At 37.3% G+C, this 27,205-nt stretch overlaps 1 protein-coding gene across 1 annotated transcript in view; it reads right to left on the reverse strand.

Annotated features, from left to right (window-relative positions):
- Nucleotides 1–27,205, reverse strand: part of LOC108540102 (thrombospondin type-1 domain-containing protein 7A-like) — a gene marked incomplete at its 3' end in the record, with an annotated part of 292,503 nt that overhangs the window by 43,018 nt on the left and 222,280 nt on the right. The window contains exons 3-4 of the mRNA XM_017889082.1: nt 3,151–3,399; nt 395–576 (exon numbers count right to left, since the gene is read on the reverse strand). Coding sequence (XP_017744571.1) covers nt 395–576; nt 3,151–3,399 — 431 coding nt within the window. The remainder of the gene's footprint in view (nt 1–394; nt 577–3,150; nt 3,400–27,205) is intronic.

The raw sequence follows: 27,205 nt of genomic DNA on the forward strand, positions 1-27,205 counted from the left end.
TTTTTTTTTTTTTTGACAAGCAAGTTTTATTTCTTATATAATTTTGGAATTTAGAACATATATTTGCATGATCTGTGTATATTTACAAATAAATTTTTATTCCAGTTTTAAATTATTGTTTCTAAAGTTTGATGCAGAGGTTGAGTCAAGAAGGCCTTTAAGTCAAAATTTTAAAGAAACTTGTCAGTAAACCAGAACTGATCAAAGATGGAGTTGTACTAAATATTTTTACAACCATAATGTGGATCACCTGTTTACCATAGTGAATACCAACCACAATGTGAACAGAAATGCAGCTCTCATGCCCCGGATGGCTGTGTATATACCCCTTCAGAGCCATCACATGCTCAGTCAGTCTGCATAAGTGAATTCTTGAGAAGAAAGCAAAGGTTACCTTCTTTGTTCCTGTGGGTATTTAACTGTGAGAGGAGGTTTTCATTAGCCTGCACACAGTACACCTCTCGGGTCTGGATGCCCCCGCCACAGAGGGCCGTCTGGTTGCCGCGTCTCTTGTCCTGTTGACTGAGCAAAGGGTCCACACGGCACTCAGTCCACTCCGTAGTTCTCCAGCCATACCTAAATAAAGAAAACACCAGCAGCAGCAACCATAATTACTGAATGACACGTTTCTCTACTCCAGTCATACTTTCTTTTAATGAAAATTAGTCTCAAAAGCATTTTCCTAGAGAATCCATCGTAGACTACATCTATGGTGCATATTTGGTTTCAACTCCTTCTTTATGCTCTGCAGTGCTCCATTTAATGAGGGGTTAAATTTAGGGTGATCCTGTTTTAATTGCAATTACTGGAAGTTACTTATAAATATTTTATGAAAACGGAGCATACTGCTGAAAACATGAAATTTTATGTTCAATTAAGCTGAACCCAGGCTTGCCCTTTCTTGTTGCCTATAAACAAAGGAGGATTGAATATGAAAATGGGAAACGTTCTGAGTGATGATGAACCAAAACATTTGCTTTGCCTTTTAAAAACTAAATGAAAACTGCACAGTATAGCAAAATTATAATTGTGTATTGTGTATTAGGGTTAAAAATTATAAGAGAATAAATCAGAGTTTTCTCTTTATTGTCAAGAGTAAGATTCTTTTTTTTGGGGGGGGGGGCACTGAGCATTCCTAATGAGTGCTGATGCATGATGCAAAGAGCTGGCACTTCTCATCAGTGGAGCACAGGAAAGAAGATCTTTGATGCTCAATTAAAGCTCCAATCAAGATTATGATGTGAGAGAAATGTCAGGGGATTGTCAGTCCAACATATGATTGAAGGAGATAGCTAGGGAAACATTTCCCGACGCCACCGAAGATAGGAAGTGATGGCATTTCTCCACCTCAAGGAAAATGGATATTCTAAAAGCACAAAGAAAATGACTCATGTAGCACTTTGTGTCACTTTAACCAAGATGCTTCCTTAGTAATCAGATGAACAGCCAGCATAGGTGCAAATGGATGTGCTAATATTCATCTGAATCAGGCAGAAGGTTAAACGGCCCTCAGATGTCTAATCTAGATTCTTCACTCTGTCAATGGTAAGGTTTTGTGACAGTGAAGATGAACTTCATGCCTGTTTTTAAATTTTATAAGTGGATATTTGTTGCTTAATGAATTGTGGGACTGGGTCATGAAGAAATAACACCTGACATTAATTTATAAAGGAAGGGCAGCACTCAGGTCAATTCTAGAAACACAGATAATTGATGCCTGGTTTGGGGATTGAAGGGGAAGGAAGCAAAACCAAATAGATCATTTTTTTAAGGGAGTTGCAATAATCATTTTAAATAAACTGAAGTTCCGATTTAGGTCCCGCCAAAAAGTCCAATGAGAGGAATAGTCTTTCAATAATGTAAATTGGTTACACATTCTGTGAAAAATGTTACCCCCAAAAAAGGGCATGGAGAAAGATACTGAAGGATATATATTTATTATTTATTTTGTTAATTGTGTTTGAATATCTGAGAAGAAAAAGAATAAAGCACCTAGCTTGCAACAAAAATAGAAGAAACTCATAGGAGAGAAAACACAGGAAATCCTGGCAACTTCCTTGAGCCTATCATGTGGAAAGGAACCAGAACAATCAGTGAGATAGGCAGAGATAATGGGGAGGAAATTCTCTGTGGAGGTTTCAGTCACTTTTTACATTAGAGCACAATGGATGAGTCCAAAGTGCTGCACAATTATATATCTGGCATAAAACATTACTTTTTTGTTGTTATAGGAATAGTAGTAGTAGTAATTTGCCTCCCCACTGGTTCATAAAGATCTAGCTATATGCATGTTCTTTAAATGTTTGGAATAATCCAGAGATGCTCTCAATGAAGTTCACACATCTATATTGAAAAACTAACATAAGTTGCTTTATAAATATCCTATATACAGATTAAGCTGAAATATTGCTATTACCAAAATAATTCACAATAATAACTTGGAAATTACATTTTAATACTGTCATACTGCCAAATGTTTCAGAATGAGTCTTATTTAATCTGAATTCAACGAATATTTATTGAACACTTATTTTGTACCAGGTACTGTGATATATGCTAGTAATTAAACAAAAAGTCAAACAAGCAAAAAACCCAACCCCTTTCCCAATATTAGTAAGCACAGTCTTTGTCCTCATGGAACTTAAAGTCTCATTATTTTGATGTAGTATTTTACTCTATTGAATAGGATTTGTTATACAAAGTACTGAATTTTAATAGTTAATGATAATCTATCAAATCAACCTGCCACTTTTTTTTATATATCTAAATAAAATTTTAATGGAACACAGCCACACTCAGTTGTTTACATATTACCTCTAGCTCCAATAGCAGTGTTGAGTCATTGCAATAGAGACATGTGTGGCCAGCAAAGCTTAATGTTTTAACTATCTACCCCTTTACAGAAAAATTTTGGCAACTCCTATTATAAAAAATACATAAACATAGAATTGGTGCTAAAAATTTCATGGAGATTTAGTTTGTAAGAGACACTTTTATTCTGTAAAACCAGTTTTTTTTAAGGATACTGTTTGTAAAGATATATTTTTGTGTGTGTAAAAATTACTGTTGCTCAGAATACTGTTCAGTCAAAATCAAAGAGCTGAGCAAATGTAGTTTGGGCAGACACTATACCCTTCTTTATTTACTCACGTGGCACAGGGGGCAACTCCATCTCCTTGAGACAAACAGGGTTCTTTTTCCTCTAGTTCTGGACACTCCTTTTCACTGCTAATGGGAAACTGCCTGATGGTTCGTGTTCTTACACGAGTGCCTGCAGGGGACACCATGTCGTGGCATGTTTTTGAGCAGGGGCTCCACTCTGACCACTCAGAAACCTGGCACTCTTTGGTGATCACACAGGACTGGAAGGTCATTGGAAGCTTCTCTTGCTGGCAAAAGCTGTAAAAAAGCATTGACATTCTCATTACAGACTCACAGGCAGTTATGAACTTTGTCTTCTACACTCAAGAGTGAATCAAGTTGGGCATTTTTATTTCTACTTGGAGGTGTGATTCCAATTTCATTGAAAATACATCAACCTTTACGATGTGGAAAAGCAGTTAGACTCAAAGCTAACATTTGCATATTCTTCTGTTTTCTAAGAGTTGTTAAACCATTCATAGGAAATAGAAAATAAAGATAATTAAGTAAAATTAGCTAAAGCTAAGTTTACCATACTGTTCATTTTACTCATTCCAGACTTGTTTTAATTTAGAAAATGAGAAACCAAGAACTGTTAACATATGCTAATTTCCATTCTGTTTAGGGAATCAAGTAAATATGCCTGGATAACTGTGATGATTAATACTGAGTGTCAACTTGATTGGATTGAAGGATGCAAAGTACTGATCCTGGACATGTCTGTGAGGGTGTTGCCAAAGGAGAGTAACATTTGAGTCACTGGCTGGGAAAGGCAGACCCACTCTTAATCTGAGTGGGCACTGTTGAATCAGCTGCCAGTGTGGCTAGAATATAAAGCAATCAGATAAACGTGAAAAGACTACACTGGCCTAACCTCTCAGCCTACGTCTTTCTCCAGTGCTAGATGCTTCCTGCCCTCAAACATCAGACTCCAAGTTCTTCAGTGTTGGAATTGAGACGGTCTCTCCTTGCTCCTCAGCTTGCAGACGGCCTATTGTGGGACTTTGTGATCATGTGAGAAAATACTTAATAAACTACACTTTATATATATAATCTATCTTGTTAGTTCTGTCCCTCTAGTGAACCCTGACTAATATAGATTTTGGTACCAGGAGTGGTTCTAGAGGGATAGAATATTAAGGATGAGTTCTTTCATTGGTTTTGGGGTTTCTGGAGTTGGTTGCTTAATATTAAACCCCAAAATGCTAAGGACTCTACTTCTAATAGTATAGAGAACACTCATAGTCCTTGGCATGAACTGTTCAGGAAGTTATGCAAAATAAATGCATTTGATGCTCCTGTTTCATCAATCATGAGAGGCAAGGAGTTTAGTGACTCTATACATAATACCTTTGACCATAAATGGAGAGCCAAGAAACATAATGAAGTTAGTTCATTGCTCCTAAGTTCAGTGGAAAAGTGATGAAAGAAAATGATGAACTCAGGAATTCTAACTCCTAGCTTCAGAAGCAGATACTGAGCTTCAAATCTACTAAGATTGTTCTGAGAGACTTATCTTCTGTTGAAAAAGAGCTGAATTTGTGGCAATACAGACACAAGCTCTTATCATGCGAATGGGTCACCTGCAAGGAAAGGTGTATGCAAAGCCTCACCAGGTGTCTACTGTTAAAGTGAGGGCATTGATTGGAAAATAATAGGACCCTGCAACTTGGAATGGGGACCTGTGGGAGGGCCCTGATGAAACTGGGGACACTGAGTTTGTAAACTCTGATGAAACTTTTTTTTGCCAGAAGAAACAACTTCTCTATCCCCAGTATTGGCAACATCCCTTCTCCAACCCATGCTGCCATCAGCCTTTCCACCTTTGTCTGAGGAGATAAACCCTGCACTGCCTGAGGCAATGGTGATGGCCTCCCCTGAGGCAGTTGCCAGGTAAGATCATGTTGATTCTCCTCAGGAGCCACTCCCAACACGCCTGTTTGCTTCTACACCTATAACTAAAGTCCTGGCAGGCCCCTAGAGGTAAGGTTGAGTATGACCCATGACGAGGTGTGCTACACTTGAGAAGAACTGCTTGAATTCTTTAATTAATATAAACAGAAATCTGGAGAACAGGCATGGGAGTGGATATTAAGAGTGTGGGATAATGGTGGAAGGAAGATAGAGTTGGGTCAGGCTGAATTTATTGATTTGGGCCCACTAATTAGGGACTCTGCATTTAATGTTGTAGCTCGGGGAGTTAAAAAAGGTTCTAATGGTTTATTTGCTTGGCTAGCTAAAATATGGATTCAAGATGCCCACTGTGAGCGAGCTGGAAAGGCCTGATCTCCCTTGGTTTAATGTAGAGGAAGGGATCCAAAGGCTTAGGGAGATTAGGATGGTGGAGTGGATTAGTCACTTTAGACCTACTCATCCCAGCTGGGAGGTCTAGAAGATATACCCTTGACCAATGCCTTGCAAAATAGATTTGTGAGGGCAGCACCTGCATCTTTGAAAAGCCCTGTAATTGCTCTTCTCTGTATGTCAGATCTAACAGTGGAAACCACAATCACTCAACTACAAAACTTAAATACAATGGGAATAATTGGATCCTGAGGTGGTATGGGCCAAGTGGTGGCACTCAACCATCAAAGGCAAGGTGGGCACAGCTATCATAATGGACAGCAGAGGCAAAGCAGCAATCACAATAGTCTGACTCATGTAGACCTCTGGCATTGGTTAATTAATCATAGTGTTCCTAGAAGTGAAACTGATAGGAAGCCTACTGTATTCCTACTTAATTTATATAAGCAGAAAACTTCTAGGTCAAATGGACAAAATACATTTGAATTATAAAAACAGAATCATGGCCCCTCAATCAATTTCCAGATCTGAGCCAGTTTACAGACTCAGAACCTCCTGAATAAAAGGGAGGCCAGATCCCCCTGGGGAGGAACACCACTACATTATGTACAATTTATGTTGTTAATCTTTCTTCCATCCTTCCCTAAGAAAACCTCTGGCCTTTTATCTGGGTAACTGTGCATTGGGAAAAGGGAAATGATCAGACATTTTGGGGACTACTGGACACTGGCTCTGAGCTGACATTGATACAAGGGGACCCAAAAGGTCATTGTGGTCCTGCAGTTATTGAGGTCAGGTAATTAACGGAGTTTTAGCTCATGTCCAACTTACAGTGGGTCCAGTGGTTCCTGGGATTCATCCTGTGGTCATTTCCCCAGTGCCAGAATGCATAATTGGCATAGACATACTTAGCAGTGGGCAGAATCCCCACATTGGCTCCCTGACTGGTAGGGTAAGGGATATTATGGTGGGAAAGGCCAAATGGAAGTCATTAGAGCTGCCTCTACCTAGAAAAATAGTAAATCAAAAACAATATTGCATCGCTGGAGGGATTGAGGAGATTAGTGTCACCATCAAGGACTTGAAAGACACAGGGGTGGTGATTCCCACCACATCCCCTTTTGACTCTATTTGGCCTATGCAGAAGACAGATGGATCTTGGAGAATGACAGTGGATTATTGTAAGGTTAATCAAGGGGCAACTCCAATTGCAGCTGTTATACCAGATGTGGCTTCATTGCTTGATCAAATTAACACATCTCCTGGTACCTGGTATACAGCCATTGACTTGGCAAATGCCTTTTTCTCCATTCCTGTCCATAAGACCTATCAGAAGCAATTTGCCTTCATCTGGCAGGGCCAGCAGTATACCTTTACTGTCCTACCTCAGGGGTATATCAACTCTCTGGCTTTGTGTCATAATCTTACTCAGAGGGAGCTTGATTGCTTTTCACTTCCACAGAGTATCGCACTGGTCCATTACATTGACGACATTATGCTGATTAGATCCAGCGAGACCTAGATTTAGAAGTAGCAAACACACTGGACTTATTGGTGAGACATTTGCATGCTAGAGGATGGGAAATAAATTCGACTAAAATTCAGGGACCTTCTACCTCAGTAAAATTTCTACGGGTCCAGTGGTGTGGGGCCTGTCAAGCTATTCCTTCTAAGGTGAAGGATAAGTTGCTGCATTTGGCTCCTCCTACAACCAAGAAAGAGGCACAATGACTAGTGGGCTTATTTGGATTTTGGAGGTAACACATTCCTCAATTGGTGTGTTAGTCTGGCCCACATGCCGAATGACCTGAAAGACTGCCAGTTTTGAGTGTGGTCCAGAACAGGAGAAGGCTCTGCAACGGGTCCAGGTTGCTGTGCAAGCTGCTCTGCCACTTGGGCCATATGATGCCCCATATCCAATGGTGCTTGAGGTGTCAGTTGCATATAGGCATGCTGTTTGGAGCCTTTGGCAGGCCCCCATAGGTGAATCACATTAGAGGCCTCTAGGATTTTGGAGCAAGCCCCTGCCATCTTCTACAGATAATTACTCTCCTTTTGAGAGATAGCTCTTGGCCTGTTACTGAACTTTGGTGGAAATTGAACATTTGATTATAGGTCATCAAGTCGCCACGTGACCTGAACTGTCTGTCATGAACTGGGTGCTTTCTGACCCATCTAGCCATAAAATGGATCATACACAGCAGCATGCCATCATCAAATGGAAGTGGTATATATGTGATCAGGCTAGAGCAGGTCCTGAAGGCACAAGTAAGCTACATGAGGAAGTGGCTCAAACACCCATGGTCTCCAGTCCTGCCATCCTGTCTTCTCTCCCCCAGCCTGTACCTATGGCCTCAAGGGGAGTTCCCTATGATCATTTGAGAGAGGAAGAGAAGACTAGGGCCTGGTTCACAGATGGTTCTGTATGATATGAAGGCACTACCTGAAAGTGGACAGCTGCAGCACTATAGCCCCTTTCTAGGACAGCCCTGAAGGACAGCAGTGAAGGGAAATCTTACCAGTGAGCAGAATTTTGAGCAGTGCACCTGGTGGTGCACTTTGCATGGGAGGAGAAATGGCCTGATGTGTGATTGTATACTGATTCATTGGCTGTAGCCAATGGTTTGGCTGGATGGTCAGGGACTTGGAAGAAGCATGATTGGAAAATTGGTGACAAAGAAATTTGGGGAAGAGATATATAGATGAAACTCTCTGAGTGGTCAACAACTGTGAAGATATTTGTATTCCACGTGAGTGCTCACCAATGAGTGACCTTGGCAGAGGAGGATTTTAGTAATCAAGTGGATAGCATGACACATTCTGTGGACACCACTCAGCTTCTTTCCCCAGCCACCCCTGTCATCACCCAATGGGCGCATGAACAAAGTGGCCATAGTGGCAGGGATGGAGGTTATGTATGGGCTCAGCAACATGGACTTCCACTCACCAAGGCTGACCTGGCTATGGCCACTGCTGAGTGCCCAATTTGCCAGCAGCAGACACCAACACTGAGCCCTTGATATGGCACCATTCCTCAGGGTGATCAGCCAGCTACCTGGTGGCAGGTTGATTACATTGGACCTCTTCCATCATGGAAAGGGCAGAGGTTTGTCCTCACTGGAATAGACACTTACTCCTGATATGGGTTTGCCCATCCTGCATGCAACGCTTCTGCCAAGACTACCATCAGTGGACTCACGGAATGTCTTATTCACCATCATGGTATTCCACACAGCATTGCCTCTGACTAAGGCACTCACTTCACAGCTAAAGAAGTGTGACGGTGGGCTCATGCTCATGGAATTCACTGGCCTTACCATGTTCCCCATCATCCTGAAGCAGCTGGATTGATAAAGTGGAGGAATGGCCTTTTGAAGTCACAATTACAATGTAAACTAGGTGACAATAGTTTGCAGGGCTGGGGCAAAGTTCTCCAGAAGGCTGTGTATGCTCTGAATCAGCATCCAGTATATTGTACTGTTTCTCCCATAGCCAGAATATATGGGTCCAGGAATCAAGGGATGGATGTGGAAGTGGCTCCACTCACCATCATCCCTAGTGATCCACTGGTAAAATTTTTGCTTCCTGTTCCCACAACATTACGCTCTGTTGGCCTAGAGGTCTCAGTTCCAGAGAGAGGAATGCTGGCACCAGGAGACACATCAATGATTCCATTAAACTGGAAGTTTAATGGAAGTTAAGGTTGCTACCTGGAACTTTGGGCTCCTTCTACCTTTAACTCAACAGGCTAAGAAGGGAGTTACAGTGTTGGCCGGGGTGACTGACCCAGACTAACAAGATGAAATCAGTTTACTACTACATAACAGAGGTAAGGAAAAGTATGCATGGAATACAGGTGATCCATTAGGGTGTCTCTTAATATTGCCATGCCCTGAGATTAAGGTCAATGTGAAGGAAAGTGGATAAGATAAGGAAAAATATGCATGGAATACAGGAGATCAATTAAGGCAACTCTTAGTATTACCATGCCCTGTGATTAAGGTCAAAGGGAAATTACAACAGCCCAATCCAGGCAGGACTATAACTGGCCCAGACTCTTCAGAAATGAAAGTTTGGGTCACTCCACCAGGAAAAAAAACACAGCCTCCTGAGATGCTTGCTGAAGGCAAAGGGAATACAGAATGGATAGTAGAAGGGAGTCATCAATATCAGCTATAATCACGTGACCAGCTGCAGAAAAGAAGACTGTAATTGTCATCAGTATTTCCTCCTTCTTTTGTTAAAAGCATGTTTGTTTGTGTACACACTTGCGCTAAGAAAATATCTTCCTTTTATTTCCTTTTTCCTTTATCATGTGACATAGATTTACTGACTTCATGTCAGTATTTAAGTATTGTTAACTTTATGTAATAGTATTTGGTTTGGGGATTGTTGTGTTTCCGGTTGTACGAAGGATAGTTGTATTATGTTAGGCATAATTATGACCTTACTACTGCCTTTATTTTAAGATTATGTATCATCTCAGGAGATGTGTATGGGTTCAAGTTGACAAGGGGTCGATCTATGATGGTTAATACTGAGTGTCAACTTGATTGGATTGAAGGATGCAAAGTATTGATGCTGGGTATATCTGTGAGGGTGTTGCCAAAGGAGATTAACATTTGAGTCAATGGGCTGGGAAAACCAGACCCACCTTTAATCTGGGTGGGCACCATCTAATCAGCTGCCAGCAAATCTAGAATATAAAGCCATCAGAAAAACAGGAAAAGACTAGACTGGCCTAACCTCAGCCTACATCTTTCTTTTGTGATGGATGCTTCCTACCCTCGAACATCAGACTCCAAGTTTTTCAGTTTTGGGACTCGGACTGGCTCTCCTAACTCCTCAGCTTACAGATGGCCTATTGTGGGATCTTGTGATCATGTGAGTTAATAATAAACTCATATGTATGGCCTATTAGTTCTGTCCCTCTAGAGAACCCTGACTAATATAATAACTTAATACCATATTGTTTAGAACAGAAAAAAAATTAATATGTGCCTTAACATTATTTTAAATATCACTTGAAACTTTAGATGTGATTTTTAATTATAATGTATGCTTATTTAAGTACATCCACTTTTCTGTTCAAACTTTGACACATAGAATACATGTGGGTTTCCTAATTAAATATAACATAAATATTAATAATATGCATCTATTTACCTATAAACTGTAGAGATATCCACTAAATATACCTTTAATATTTATTTTATCAGTATTTATGTTCAAACTTTTATTTATCTACTTGTACTTCAATTAAAGGGATGGTGGATTCTAAATTATAATGTCTATATGTGAAGATGAAGATGATGGTATGGATGTCATCGATTGGTGGTTCATATACTTTGAAGAGTTTTTGTGGAATTGGATGGATTTGTGTTGATTCGTAGTTTAACTCTTGCCCATTCTCAATAATAATAGTGTATATTTACAAGACACAGGCAGCTCTCTCTATGAAAAGCCATCTGGTCCAATGGGAAAATGCACTGATTATTCTGTCTCATCATTCAGTTGCCTTATTTAACTGTGGTAATCAACCACAGAGATGCTGGCCCATTTTAATGCAACAACTCACATTCAATCTTCTTAATCCTACTGGTATATGTAGAAAATTACATTCCTAGGAGATAATTACAGCTCAAAGCATCACAGTCAATTTGTCTGAGTTGAGAGGTCTGGGAAGAAGATCTGAGAGTGGTGGTAAAAGGGCTCTGTGGGTCAACTCTGTTTTTCCTACAACAGAGAGGACCAAAATCCCATTACTACTCAATGTTATGTATTGATGCTAACCATGAAGCAAGACTTTCTCTTTGATGAGCAAAATTTCACTCTTATACTTATGAGTTTATCAATAAAAATCATGCAAAATAATGACTGACACCTTCTGTAACTCCTCTCTTAGAAAACTCTACATATTTCATTTCCTTTAGATACATTTCTTATCCTTCCTAATATTATTTTTTATATTCATATGCATATATTATCCTATTTTTAATACTTATTAAGCTCATATTGTATGTGCAGAGAAAGGATTAACAATCTCAGCTTTTTGTAGCGAATATGACTATTGGTTAACTGCCGCCAGTTAGTTACTCTGGTAACCTGATAAAAGAAGAATGTCAACTTGTTACTAGATTATATTATTTATGATAAAATATCTCCTGAGATAAATTGCACCTGCACTGGGGACTCTGTGAATATCTGGTAAGCAGTCACAGCTTTGCGTTTCTCTGCATATGACAACTCTTAGAACAGAGCTTGTCTCTTGTGGCGACCTTGGAGACTATGACTGTAGGATTACTTGGAGAGATACAGGTCTTGTGGGAAATAAAGTTTTTAAGCCAGGAGAGCTCCTGGACCTACCTGATGTGGAACTTATCTTGCATCTGTGCTGCATGGATATCTAGGAGAGTTCCAACCAGATGAGCAATGTGTGATACTACAACAATGACAAATTCCAGTTTCGGTTCTGTGTCCTTCTAAGCAGACTGATGCCGGTGTAACTTATGGTAGACTTCTGAGCCTTGAGAATTTGAATGTTTGGTAGAGTCTAAATTTAAAACAACTCACATTACCTTATTTAATGCCTTCAACAATCTTTTTATCTGGATATCACTATTAGTCCCATTTCATAGGGTAGCAGCCTTCGGGAGGTTAGAAAACTTGGTCAAGTTCACATAGAGTAAGCAGTTGACTGGAATTTGAACTTGGATTTCCTAAAAGCAAGGCCCATTTTCTTAACCTTACTTCTCACAGTTTAAACTGGCTATAAATCTCAGTTTGTTAGAGTGATTGCTTTTTTAGCCAAAGCCAAAGTTACTGATATATTGTGATCAACTAGTATCACTGTCTCACAGACACAGGATTTGTACCATCTATGCACTTTGCAAACGTGCTGCTTGTCCAAAGGAGAACTTAGGAATTATGAAAAAGCCAAACCAGACATACTTTTCTAATAAATGTTAACAATTTTCAACACAGGTACTAAATATGAGAAATTAGTAGCATAAAAAGAAAAATATGATATTATATGATTATATAGTTTACATATATAATTTACACGTATGTATGTGCATATATGTGTAATGTGTGTGTGTGTAGTTTATCTTTTCTATAATTTTTCAATACCCCAAATCTTTCAACAAATATGTATTAAGTAACTCTACTTAATACTGGGCTTCATAAGTACAAAGACAAGATTACAGCAATTAAGTTGGAATCATGTAATTTTGCTAGGGGAGGCACAGAAAGTTACATAAAGTAGTAGGTTACTATGGTGAATTTTAAATTACATATTATAATTTGTCATGTTGAGATGACAGTAATTAATGGAAATATCAGATAAATAGCTTTTTTGTTGTTTTCTTATTTAACGGTGAGTGGGAGAAAATGGATTTTTCCTTGGCCTCAATTTAGACAGTTTTGGGTGAGTAGTGAAAATACGAATGGAAATTGAAGGCTTAGGTTTGATTCTAGACTGTTACGTAGGTCTAGAATAAGACCTCCTGTGGGTGAGAATGCCATTGAAAGATGTGGCACAAAAAGAAGATGATATTTGTATTTTACATAGATTCTGGTGATGAGGTGGGAGAATGAATTATTACACTACAAGATTGAGATAAGAAGATTCTCATGATGATGATAACATTAGTATTTATAATAAACATATAATAGTGCTTACTATGTGCCAGACACTATTGTAATCTTTATATGTATAAAATATACTGAATTATTAATCTGAGATTTACTTCAGAACAATTTCTTGAAGTAGGTATTATTACTATTTAAACTTTACTGATGAGGAAACTGGATACAAGCAGGTTAAGGAGTTTTCCCAAGGTCTTGCTTAAGAAGCAGTCAAGCTGAGTGAGGTATTATGAATACAGGCAATCCATCATTGAATGTCTACAAAGAACCAGATACTGTGTTGAGTTTTACCTAGAATATCTCAGATAATCCTCAAAACTACTTTGTAAAGCAGAGATCCACTCTATCTATCCACATATTTATTTTTAATGGTTCCTACCAGGAGCTATTCTCTAAATGCATCACTTAAAAAAAAAACATATTTTAATAATTAAAGCTTTCTTTAACATCACAATTAAAAAAAAAAATGTGTCTTTTTTCCCAGATTTATTGAGACATGATTTATTTTTGCAGACAAGGAAATGAAATTTAAATGTTTTCTCCAAGTCATACAGCTAGAAATTAGCAGGCCTGGGATTCAAACTATATTTTTCTGCTTATGAGGGTTTCAACAAAGGCAACTGTAGTAGAAACTAAAAGCAGTTGTAAACTACAAGAGGAGAGGAATTAGGGACTATAAAACCTGGTGTATAGTTGAAGGAATTAAAAGAGAACAAGCAGCCATTGAATAATTCAGATGTTTCTAACTTTGGCAGTCTTGTGAATGACAATGCAATTCTCTGAAATGCAGAACACAGAATGAGAAGCCAATTTCTGGCAGCTTATAAATGAGTTTAACATCAGTTTCTTGACTTGATGTGGATATATCCAGCACATATCCAGTAGGCAGAAATGTTGGGTAGACAGACGCAGAAGTAAAGGCTGGAATTTAGTTGAAAGCTCAAGATGGCATATATGCTTCTTAGAAATCACAAGCATATCAGAGTTCAAAGCCAAGGTCACAGGAGTAGACGAGCATTCACACACTAGGACTCATTTTATGGCTGCATCATACACACATAGCCTTAAAGCCTCGGTGGGACCATGAGGACTGTGATGTTCATTTCTTTCATTTTGAAAATGGATAGGTTGTATATCTTCACTGGACTGGCAAAACCTGAACTGTCACCTGAAACATGTGAATCACATTTGAAAATGCTTTGCTTAGAATTGACTTATTTAACCTCTCGCCTTTATCCCTCCTCTCTCTGTACATGTATATATGTATGTATCTATCTATAGATAAAGACACAGATACATGAAAAAAGGTTTTTTAAACGTTTCTTCCTAATAAGGAGAAAAACAAACGATGGTTGCATGTTGGGTGTCACCATAGGTCGGTCCACTGCTTCTAATCCAGGGAAAATCATGAAAATGAGTCGAATAGCTTCTCATCATTTTGCTGAAGTTTAACATCTGCAGTCTAGGGCACTGGAGTGGAAATTGTTCCTACTGGCTTAGTCTAATCTGAAGTTTTGCTAATCAAAACCTGGGCTGTGGACCAATACCATCAGCACTAACTGGGAGCTTGTCAGACTCCCGCTCCACACTACAAATCAGAATCTCATTTTAACAACATTCCCAGAAGATCCATATGCACAATAAAGTTTGAGAAACACTAGTCTACAGCTAACTTCCCCAAGCACTCAAAAAATATAAGCCAGCCAACATTTACACTTAATCTTCATCAGTGTAGCCCTACTTCTAACAGACAACAGAAATTCAGTATATTACACAGATAGAATTTATTACCAGATATTAGGCAGTTTACCAAATAATTGGATAGGCTGGAGGAAAAAGCCCCAAGCCAAGTTTCCAGAGCAACTTCCAGCCCTCAGAATTGCATTGCTGTTTCTCTAAAGCTTTTTCATAAAGCTCTTTTCTGTGCCTACAGGAAGCTATGTTGCTGCTGGCACAAACTGCCCCATGAAATGGGTACTCTGCCTCTCCCTATTGACCTCAGTTCAGAATCTAAGCCCAGCTCCAGAACATGTAATTGTTGGAATCTAAATCACATCCAGGCACCTGGTTGCAAGCAACTTTGGGAAATATCAATTTTAGTTTCCTGCCTTTGTAGTTCAGGAAGTCCTGCTAGTGCAGTGCTAGTCAAAATGTGATCCATGAATGAGGGCAACTGTTTGTTGGGGTGTGCAATGAGCTAAGCATAGGAATTGAGAATAAATACTGAGGCAATTTTACAGCAATTTGAAATTGCCGTGACATCCTTGTGCATGATCAGTGGACTCAACTCGATGAACAGGGTTATAGGCTAGTTTTGTTACTACTGAATTCTACTTTGAGAGGCATGTGGCATGAACTACGTAATAGACATGCAGAGTAAGGCCATGTTACTGGAAGTGCAGGAAGTCAAATGAAAACAAGCAACCAAAAATGTGATCCTTTGCCCCAGATAGCTTGAGAAGCTCTGCACTGGTAGAGTTGGATGATTGATGAGCCCAACCTATCTATGGGACTCTCCTAAACCCAGTTCAATTCCTAGCCCCTTTGTGAGGCTTATTATACTGTGATAAGCTTGTATGACTTTTCATAAATATAAAGCATTTTAGCACTTAAGAATATATTATATGTAACCAAGAGCCATAGCAATATTTCATTTTTAGCCTCTGTAGAATTAGCCTCTAATAAGCACTTACAGTATTCTTATTGAGTTACAAAAATGTTTTCTTCCTGTAAAGATACAAATAAATTTAATGATACTTTTTATAATAATGATATTACCTGACATCACTTGACAATATTAACAAATTTCCCCAATATTTGTAATGTGAACAAACAATTTAGTGTTCAGAGTAGAGTAATGTGAACAAACAATTTAGTGTTCAGAGTAGAGTAAAATATTCATTTTGTGTAAAGCAAAATATATTTGCAGGCTTGTAGACTTTGTAATGACAGCATGGCCACAGATTAATTGAATTAGATAATTTGTCCCAGGAATGAAAATGGTTGTTCCAATACTGGCCTTCAAAATATAAGAGTAATGGGACTTAAACCACACGCAAAGTGTTACTGTAACTCTATTGACTGATTGAAAAAGGAAATAAGCTTTTCAAGGTAGATGCATTTTTAACAAATGCTAAGACAGCCATCAGCCGATTGACAGTCAGGTCTGCAGTCTCAACTCTTATGCTTTCATGTAAAAAGATTATATTTAAAATTATACTCAGATTTAGTACTAGAATATAATGCTAGCAGGAAATACATACATTTTCCGACGAATCTATTGTTTGCTTTTTCAATACTAACGAATGGGGTAGGAGGATTTCTCAGTTGTTCTGAGTCCCTTACTTCTAGCAAGACAGAGGACGATGACTGCTGTGCTCATAGACCTAAGATATTCCTAAACTGCCGCCCTTGAATTACATGACCCTGAGTAGGTAGTGATCATTCTGTCCCACAGTTTTTCCACATAGTGAAATGATATTTTACTAAAAGATCAGTAATGTCCCTTTCTTCAATAAAATTGTACAACATTTTAAATTTTTATAACTTACCCTAAGTTCTGATTGGCTTGTGTTTTCAGATTGAATCTTAAAAAAATAGACTTTTCCACATTTAACTACGTTCAAGTCACAGTCCTTTCTTGAACACAAAATTAAATTTCTTATATTTATTTATTTATTCATTTATCAATTCAAATGAGTGTTCTACAAATTCCCTGAATGAATTTTACTCTCTAAGTGTGCCCGTTCCTTCATGGAATTCAGCAAGTTAGAAGCAATCATTCTTTTGGAGGCAAAATGCATGCATATTAAAGCCGTTTTCCTTGTGAAGACAGAGGTCTTTTCCCTTGCTTTGATATTTGAAAATCTTTTGTTGAGCTGCTGGGGAACATTGCCAAACCGTGTCACCTGCCAGCTGGAGTGATCATATGCTCCCTGTGAAAGCTGAGGGCCATGTTGCTGGTCAGCAGCTGAATGTGAGGATATCAGCACGGCGCATATTTAGTAATGGGATAAACTGCTACGGTAATGAGGCCTCCCTGAAAGAGCCAGTACATAGATTTTCTATCCTTTCACACAGCGAATGCTTGCATGCAGCTGCCTCCTTATCACCCATGCTCTTCCAGGCAGTGAACCATGGTGAAAATTCAGGACACAAACCCGAACCCACCTCAAGTGAAAACTCTAGGTGGGTTTATGAGACAGAGTAAATACTACCACTATTCAAAAATGATGCTAAGTGGTATGCTTGATTTTGGTAATTCATTTCATCAAAGGCATTTTTTAGCATTATGGAAGTTTTGCCTGTTAAGAGTCCTGTTTTTAAAACTTAAGAAGGTTAGGAAAGGTAACAAAAAGATATTTTAGGTATCAATAAATTAAAGGAGAATTACCAAGTACCAATTCAAAAATTGATTAACTGTTTCATACTTCTATGAAAAGTGAGAGGGAGTGAGAAACTAAGTCTAACATATCTGCAACTAAAGGATAGAGGTTAAAGGCAAGAACATTTTTGGGCAGTAATGATGATTGGAAATTCTTCTCTATATTGACTAGAACATTGGGTTACATTAACATTCACCTGACCTGAACAATTCCCCAATGCTTGGACAACCTGGAGGTCCCAGTGATTACTCTATTAAAATTAGTATAGAACCTAATCATAAAATGTAATTTATAATTCATAAAAATATAAAAAAAAGCAATTCAGTTATCATAAAATAAAGCTATCATTTCCTGCTCCTGATCAGCAAATTCTAGGCTATTTCCCTGGTCTCCTCTTCTTTTCTAAACTTTCATTCCCTTAGATGAGCATCCATAATCATGACTTCCACTAAAATAACTACAGAAGTGATTCCTATTTTTATTTTAAAACCAATAATGGTTCACAAACAGAATTCACCACCTTCCCCTCAAAATATCTTGCTGCACATCTTTCCTATTTCTCCCAATTCTTCACTGTCAACCCTCCTCTATGTAATTTGCAACATGTTCTTACAAATCCTTATACCGAACATTTTCAAATTATCTGGTGATCTCCATTTCTACTTTTATAGCTCCAAACTAAGTATTCTATGTCTCTTCACAGGTTTAGGTGGATAAACTGCCATTGTTCTCTAATTTGTCCTTGAATATCCCATCTTACATTGCTCTGTCAAAATGAAGTTTCTGACAAATTTATATTAATCCCTGCGCAAGAACCTACACTGTCTGGCTCAGAGTCAACTTCATCCGGTGGGAGCCCTTCCTTCTGAATTTCAGGGTTCTTTACAGCATCCCCAGCTTCTCACAAGGAAGAAAACATGGCATGCTGAAAACATCATTATCTTTATAGTTCCTGGATCCCTCCCTTTCACTATATACATCTTTAAAAAACCTACCCCTGGCCCATGAAACCTTCATGGGACACGATGTAATAAAAGAAAATCTAAAATATTAAATTTGAATTAGCAAATGAGACACCCAGAACTGGGAAGACCCACTTTAACAAGTAATCTATTTGACAGGAGGCAGAGCTGTTCCTTGGGAACAGAGGATTACTGAGGCTGACAAGGAGTAGTGAACTGGTTTAGTTCAGATGGAACTGGGGGCAATTCTGCTTCACATGAAAGAATTTCTAAATATTATTGTTGCCCGATATAAGAGGAGCTGTCTGTAAAGAAACGAGGTATGGAAGAACTGAAGCAGGGTCTAGGTGAATATTCATCAGGACCCTGTATTGTGACCACAGGTAGGGAGGCTGAAGGGACTTCAGTAAGCAGTACTCCTAGATACTCATCTCAGGTCATGCAGAGAAGCTTATTTAATCTGTTTAAAAACATACTGGTGTGTGTGGGGTTATTAATGTTCAGTTTTATTGAATAAAATGTTATGCTGCTAAAATAATTTTTTAAAATCATTGGAAGAAAAGAAATAATTGGCCTGGAGAGAGTAAAAAGACCAACATATCTGTCCTTTGTTAAATGATCTTGAGAAAATCACTGACCATCTCTACATCTCTAAATTAGGGAAATAAGCATTTCAATTTTCCATTTTATAACATGGTTGGGAAAATTATGTGAGTAATTGACATAAAAACAAGTTGAAAATGGTTGATGCCTACAAAGTTTGATATGAAGATGATAGGAAGATTAAGATGAGAAAATATAAATATTTTAAGGTATTAATAACTTTTTAGTAGTAACTTTCCTCTCTGGAAGCCGCCTAAAACTGTTAACCTAAAACTGTTATTTCCCCTGACATAGAAAATGACACTTGATTATATACTGACTCTTGTTCTTCTGGAATTTTTGCATGTGTAATGCTATTTACTCCCCTATCAGACTTTCACTCCCCCAAATTGGAGCTTTGTCTTACTTATTCACTTGTTTATTTTGCCTCAATACTGGGCAAGAAAGATACAACATACATTCATTTGATAAGCATGATGTAGGTAACCAAACAGGAAGAAAATACCAATGTTGTAGGTAAAGTTAGTAAAGAGTATTTCATGTGTAATAAAACGAGAGAAGCAGCTTACAATTGATGAGAAAAAGTGTTCCTGAGAACTCGTACTTTAAAAGATCCTACCCACTACTCAATAACCCCTTAATAAATTCTTGAAATATGTAGAACGTAGGATGAACACAATTTGCCTAGTTCTTTCTGCACTGAGAGAAATGGGAAAGCTAAATCATTTAAAAGAAGATAATTCTATTTACTATTCCATAATGTATTCTCAAAGGCTTCAAAGGCTGAGGGAAGAAACAAATAAACTCAGAAATAGGTCTTTAAACATCAACATCTTTAGATAAATTGCAACAAATAGGAAAAATGAAAACTCTACAACTATGTGGAATTTCTGCTAGAATATTTGTTCAACTTAATGGAAAATTGCCCATTGTTGGCTATATTTTTATCTCATTACATTTTTCACTATGTTCCAAGATGTGTACTTCACAAACTCAAAGCTATTTCTCTTTAATGGTAGAAATATCTTTTGTTGAATTTACAAGGAAGAGGATGCTTAAGGGATATTAATACAAAGAACAGCCAGATTCCCTATTTAAATGCCTGTTTGACATGCTATAAGACAAGCACAAGTTCAAGTTACAAATTAAGGTATAAATGGGAAATAACCACAGATGTCAAGGGGCCCTGCTTCAACCTCTATTTTACATATTTGTCAATACTATGATAATCTGGAAATATTTTTTAAGTTAAAATACAGTCTTCTTTTATTGTGTTAGAGAAGATCTAACTTAATCAACATTTAATGTGCAATAAAATAAATGAATCCAATTATTTTAGAAGAGGGAAGCAATGTATTAAGTATATGCAGATGGCACTTTTACATATATGGATTTTCATTTTGGGAAGGGAAGATCTATTACAATGTATTTTCAAATCATTATTAAATCAGCTACATATTTTATGATAACTGCTTAATAAGGCTATTCTTCAGAGTGTACTAATTCTAATATTAATGGATAATTGTGTACTAAGGCAAGAGATCTAGTATATTACTTTTGAAAATAATTATATTAAATGTTTACAAAGTAATAAATATTAATGGTCAATTTTGTTAATATTAATAATACCCATCATCATTGATTTAATGGTTTGTTAGGCATTAAACATCATTATTTGTCCAGAAAAGCTACTATGAATACTGTAATTATCCTCATGCATTCATATTTTAAATTTATAGATTTAATAATATTATAATTTACTAGGCTTTAAACTTTTTATAAAACTAAGTAATATATGAAAACACAGGAGTGTTTTGAAGGTTGTAGGTTAATCCAGAATGCATTGATACAACTGGCCAAAAAGTACCATAAAACACACACACACACACACACACACACACACACACACACAGACACACACTGTCTCTATGTATCTATTATCTATCTATGTAACTATCTATCTATCTGTCTATCTGTCTATCTATCTATCTATCTATCATCTATCCATCTGTCTATCTACCTACCTATCTATCATCTTTCCTGCTCCCCTGAAAGATAAGGTACTGAGACCCAGAAATATCAAGCAATAGTCCAAACTCATAGAATTGCTGCTACTGGCTCTCTAGCTTTATAATTGCTGCCATATGGAGCTCTCTGAGAAGGGTTGAGCCCTTCATGACATTGCCCCCAACTCCAGACTATTATATCCTGAATTACGTAAGGAAAAGAGTCCAGATTCTGGTTTCTGGGATTCTGTGTCCCTCCAACAATTCTACTGAATAGCACCCATGACGACCCCATGCTGTTCTCCCTCTCCATAGCATGGCCTAACTGATTCTGACAGTCACGACTGACCCTGACAGTGTAGGGCCCATGCTGCAGGCATCCCAGGGCACAGCAAGCTCAACTGGCACCACTACCACCAAATTAATCATCCCAACTCTCACTCTCTAGGTTCCCAGAACTCAGAAGGTGAAGAGGTCTCATGGAGAGTCTCCTCATTAGATACAAGTAAAGAATGCAGAAACAGTTCTCATCAAAGAAATCATATCACACATCCTTTCTCAGTGTTTTGCCTCCTTTTTATATTCTTGAAGTAGGTATGACAATCAAAATCTGTCACACATGTGACCAGATACTTACTTTTGAATATGTATGTGTTTCCTTGAGACACATTGCAAATCTTCAAAAATAAACATTCTTAGGCATTAACATTTATTTAAATTCATGTATACAAAGTATTACTGGGAAAGTATCAGAAGTGATGTTATTGAGTCAGATATTTTAATATAGTATATTTTAACAGTATTACCAGATCATCTTCCAATATGGCAATCTTAATTTATATTCTGATAAGCAGTGTATAAGTCTCATTTCATCATATCCTAACCAAAACCTAATGCTATGAAACTTTTATAGACATATTTTTAAAACTGGAAGGATGATAAGTGGTTAACTCTTAGTTGCCTTACTTTGCATTTCTCTGATTATTAGTGAGGATGAATATCTTATTACAAACCAGTTGACCTTTTGTATTTCCTCTTTGCTTTCATGTGGTAAGGAGGGCAGGACAGTTTCACTACCTTACCTTTGGGCTGCATCAACTCTCTTTGTCACAGTTTCATCTACAGGGATTTTGTTTATGTCATTATCCCATAGGACATCTACATAGACGTCAGTATGTCAATAAAAATCTTAAAACCAGAAAGCAGTAAGTTCCCTAGAATCTTTGGTAAAATATTTGAGTGTCAGAGGTGGGAAATAGATATGATAAAAATTCAGGGGATTCCCATCACATTGAGGTTTCTGGGTATCCCACAATCTTGGACTTACTACATTCAAAGTAAAAGACGAATTGCGATACCTTGCTTCTCCTAACACTAAGAAAGAGACAAAACATTTAATGGAACTCTCTGGATTTTAGAGAAGCATACACAACATTTAAGGGTTTTGATCGGATCCATTTACAAAGTAAACTAATTGGCAGCCCTGAGTGAATCTCACAGTAAAACATACAAAGTGGTTTCAGCTCATTTAGGGTTTAATACCAGCAGCTCTGAAGCTGGCTATTACGGCTCAGTGGAACTCATAGCCATGTGATAATAACATATGGGGCTTTCAGGTTTTCGTGCAGAGTCACATCTTTTCTTTATTTCTGAGCTATACCTCTCACTCCTATGAACGACAGTCAGTTTCTTTCCACAGTCACTTCAGTGTTTGTTCATGGAAAAAGTAGTCAGACTAGTAAGAATGAAGATTTGTATGGGCCCCAAAACATACACTTCTTTTTACCAAAGTTAACTGGATACAATCATTTTAAGTGTTTTTCCCACAGCAGCGAAGGATAACCCTGAACTCTGGCACAGCATCACACTCTGGGTGAACAATTCTACGATCAGCAATAAATTGAGCACTGAACTCCTTTGTCTTAGAGGGGGTAGTAGTTTGATCTCACCTGAAAGAACAATTATTTTGCTTATGGATTTGTCTATTATGTCACCCATGCTTCTGTCAGTGCCACCCTTATTCAAGGCCTTTTCTTAGTCATGATGTTCTATTGCTTCTGGATAGAGAACTTATTTGCAAATGAACCAAAGCAATAGGCCAGAATATATATTTCCAGGAATCAAAGGGTAGGATAGGGAGTTACACCTAATAATCCACTGGAAAATTCTTGGTTGCCTTTAACTGTGACTCTGGACATCCTACCTTAGAGATTTTAGTTCATAAATGGTGAATGCTTCACTAGGAGACAATACTTCCAGTAACTTGAAAGCTGAGGCAGCCAATAGGCTGTCTGTGGTTCTTTGTGCCACTACATCGAATGGCAATAAAAAGGGGAGATTTATACATTTGGCTGTGGTGATTGTTGCTGACCATCACAGGCAAATGGAGTGGCTGCTCAAGAATGTATGTGTCTCCCGGTACTGGCATAGCTGGTGTTAAGAAGACGGATCTACAAGGTCAAATCAACAGATCATTGAAGTTTGGGGTCACTTCCCGAGATAAAGAATACTGAATAGCTGATATTCTAGCTCAAAGCTAGAGAAAAACTGAATACACACTGAAAGAATTATATTTTATTACAACTATAGCCTTGTTATCAATGACAGAAATTGGGACTGTGCTAGCTTTTCTTGTTCTAGTATGTATTTATTATTATTTTTTATTAATTACATTATTTTGTACTCACTATTTCCTATTATAATTTATATAGAGCATGTTAGTGGTGAATAACATAATGCACATTAAGATAAATTTTGAATTATAACCAAGTTAGAGGAGAAATAAATATCAAGAAGAGAGGAAACACAGTGACTAATGAGACTTTGGAGAGAAGGTTAATATCTTTTCCTTTGTGAAAAAGAAAGTGAAATTTCAATAACATGTTGATGCTATTGATATTTGAAATATTGGATTGGAACCAATGTTTTATAAATATTGAATACCCAAAGGAGGGAACTGATTATGGCAAATTTCACAGACTGTCTTATTCCATTCTATTTCAATCTCCTTGGACCATGCCTTCCTATGAATCACAGGCTGGAAGGATGAAGACCACATATCTCTGGCTCACTTGCAACCTGAGTCCCACATGTGGCCTAAGCTTCATAAGGTGAATGCAACTGTGTGCATCTTGGAAGGGATGTAAACACAACTATATGCAACCAAGGGACATGATCATCCTGACATGAAGACAAAGCAGCTACAGAGGTAGATGGCTATTCTTCACCAGATAAGAGTGCAGCTTCCGGTTCTAAAGATGTTGAAGAGTCAGAGGCATATGACCTTTGCTGGAGTTGTCTCCTAGTGGAGCTGGGCAATTATCCCAATTGTATTTCTTCTGGCTATGTGGCATCCACACTTGTTTCCCTGCCTCCCCCAGGAATTCTGCACTCTGCCTATTCCCAGTAATAAACCCCTTTCTGCTTTAAACTAGCTGTTGTGCATTCTATTGCTTGCAGCTAAGAAAACTAACCAATATACTAATTTTCTAATGAATTCACTTATGTCTATAATTACTGCTTTGGCCAAATTCTACACTACATATTTTGATATATAATGTACTCATTTTATGTTATTTATAACTGGTGGTCAGCTTTTTTGCTGAATCCCCTCTACAGTACAAGAGTATACCCTTTTCTTTTGACTTTTAGTTGCCAGTTTCCAATGGCAATGTGCAATTGTAGTAAATGTGATCTGTCTGAAATAAGTGGAAGAACATTGATTTAATCCACATTTGCCTGGTCTCACACTGTGTATTTTATCTATGATGTTATATGATTTTGCCCTCTGCAATTTCCTCTGTTGTCCTGTTTTAATGAAGGAAACACACTCAGATTTAGATAATATTTATTTATGTCTTCTATTTTCTTCCATTATTTAACATTTAAAAGATATCTCACAGTATTCATTTTGTTTTATTGTGTACAGAGTAAGATTCTAAAGTAATTTTAAAAAACAATTTTGTCACTAAATTTTATATATTACTAATGTCATACTACTATTTATTGAATATTTTTTTCTTTATTTACTGGTTTGTGATACCTCCTTTTTTATATACTAAAGTTTTAAATGGATGATATTTTCTAATCCCTTAATTTTTATATACACCTCTGTACCAGTGTAGGCAAATTTTCAAATTATTAGTGTCTCTGTGATATTTGACTCATTTTCTACTTCTTTTTTCATAAAGTTGTTATGGTTCTCAGTTTCTCTGCTTCCAGGAGGAAGACCCATTATCACAAAATGCACCTAAAATTTCATTTAGACTGTGGGGCTGACTTCATCTTTGACCTCTTCCCATGTTGGACATACAACAAAATCAAGTTAAGAGGACACAGGTTTGGACACAAATAACGGATTAAAGTACATGCCCTGTAACAGCAATAAGGTCTGACAATTTTGGTCCAAAACTATTTAGAGAGGCAGAAAGAAATTTTTTGCTGTGTATTGCTTTACCCAGTCCAAGAATAATTTAATATACAAAAGCATAGCTAAAATTGAAAATTTGCTTCCTAGCAGCACTGACTAAATTGCTAGTTTTCTCTTACTCACTTAAGTGCCAGGAAGTAGTTCACTTTTAAATTCTTTCAACCCTTTCTTCTTGGTTCCTTGTGCTCTCTTATTTTCACTTTGCCCAGCCCTTCCTTAGCTCTCCCCAATGTCTTGTTTTACCATAACCCAGTGACTTTTGAGAAGTCTAGCTCTTTTGTTGCTCTAATTGTTTTTCTTGAAAGGGCACATCCTGTAGCTTTTCCCCTTATTCTACTTAGAACAAAGTGGTAAATAGCAAAAAGAGCAGGGAAAATTACTAAACAGTAAAAGGGCAGAAGGTGGCTGCTAATCCTCACAAGTTTTGATTTTCTTGTGTACGGAATCATTCATTTAAATGTTTTATTTTAAAAATGCAATTATCATCTTATTCTTCAAGGATAAACAGAAGAAAACTTGTGAATAAAGAGTATAGGCAATATTTAAAAACATATCACAGTGATGTTATATTTGTGTATTACAAAATAACTGTAAGATGTATACACAAATATATCTAAGCATAACAACCTAGGAACCAAGACTTTCCCAAACCAAAAGTAGCATTTTATTTGGTTGGTCCGTAGTACTTTGGCCCCTCTTGAATTGTTTTACAGAACTATTATATAAGCTTATGCTCTCAACATTCACCAGAAACTGACAGGAAAAATACAATACATGCATAACATACACATAAATGAACACACATTTTCAAAACAAATAATCTTTCATATTTTCTATTTGCTGCTCAGGTATATCAATCTAACTTTTGTTTTCAATTACTATAACCCTCTTCCAAAAGTGCTCCTAAAACTTCATATATCTTCCTTCCTCTCATCTTACTAATTGCATTTATATTTGTATGTACACATGTATGTATGATTAATTCATTCTTTCTTTCATTCATTTAGCTTTTTTGTTGTAAACTACCTACAAATTCTTATTGGAAGTACAGAAATTTTAACTATATTACATGAATGCTTATGGAGACCTAGAATAAATATATTTCTAGTATTTTATTGTTGGCAAATAACACTAATAATTCACATTCTTTAGCATTCTATTTACACAGATTATCAACAATCATCTATTCCTTTGTTGTTACCTTAGATTTACCTTTTATTAGATGTTAATGTCTAGTTTAATTAGGACATGGACTAGGATAAAGGAAAATTAGTCACAATGATTTGATTAAATGCTTAACTTACTCTTCTTTAAGCAATAGGCTATTTAAGAGATCTAGAGTTAATTGAAAATTGCTACTATCAAGAGTCTCTCTTCAATTAGCCATCAGAGAGGAAGAATATGTATGGTTGCGGCACTATTCACAAAAGCAAAGACTTGGAATCAACCCAAATGTCCATCAGTGATAGATTGGATTAAGAAAATGTGGCACATATACACCATGGAATACTATGCAGCCATAAAAAAGGATGAGTTTGTGTCCTTTGTAGGGACATGGATGCATCTGGAAACCATTATTCTCAGCAAGAACAGAAAATCAAACACCGCATGTTCTCACTCATAGGTGGGAATTGAACAATGAGATCATTTGGACTCTGGAAGGGGAACATCACACACCAGGACCTATTACGGGGAGGGTGTCGGGGGGAGGGATGGTATTGGGAG

Source organism: Rhinopithecus bieti, unplaced genomic scaffold (assembly GCF_001698545.2).
Source record: "Rhinopithecus bieti isolate Rb0 unplaced genomic scaffold, ASM169854v2 scaffold_16834, whole genome shotgun sequence".
Lineage (NCBI taxonomy): Eukaryota > Metazoa > Chordata > Mammalia > Primates > Cercopithecidae > Rhinopithecus > Rhinopithecus bieti.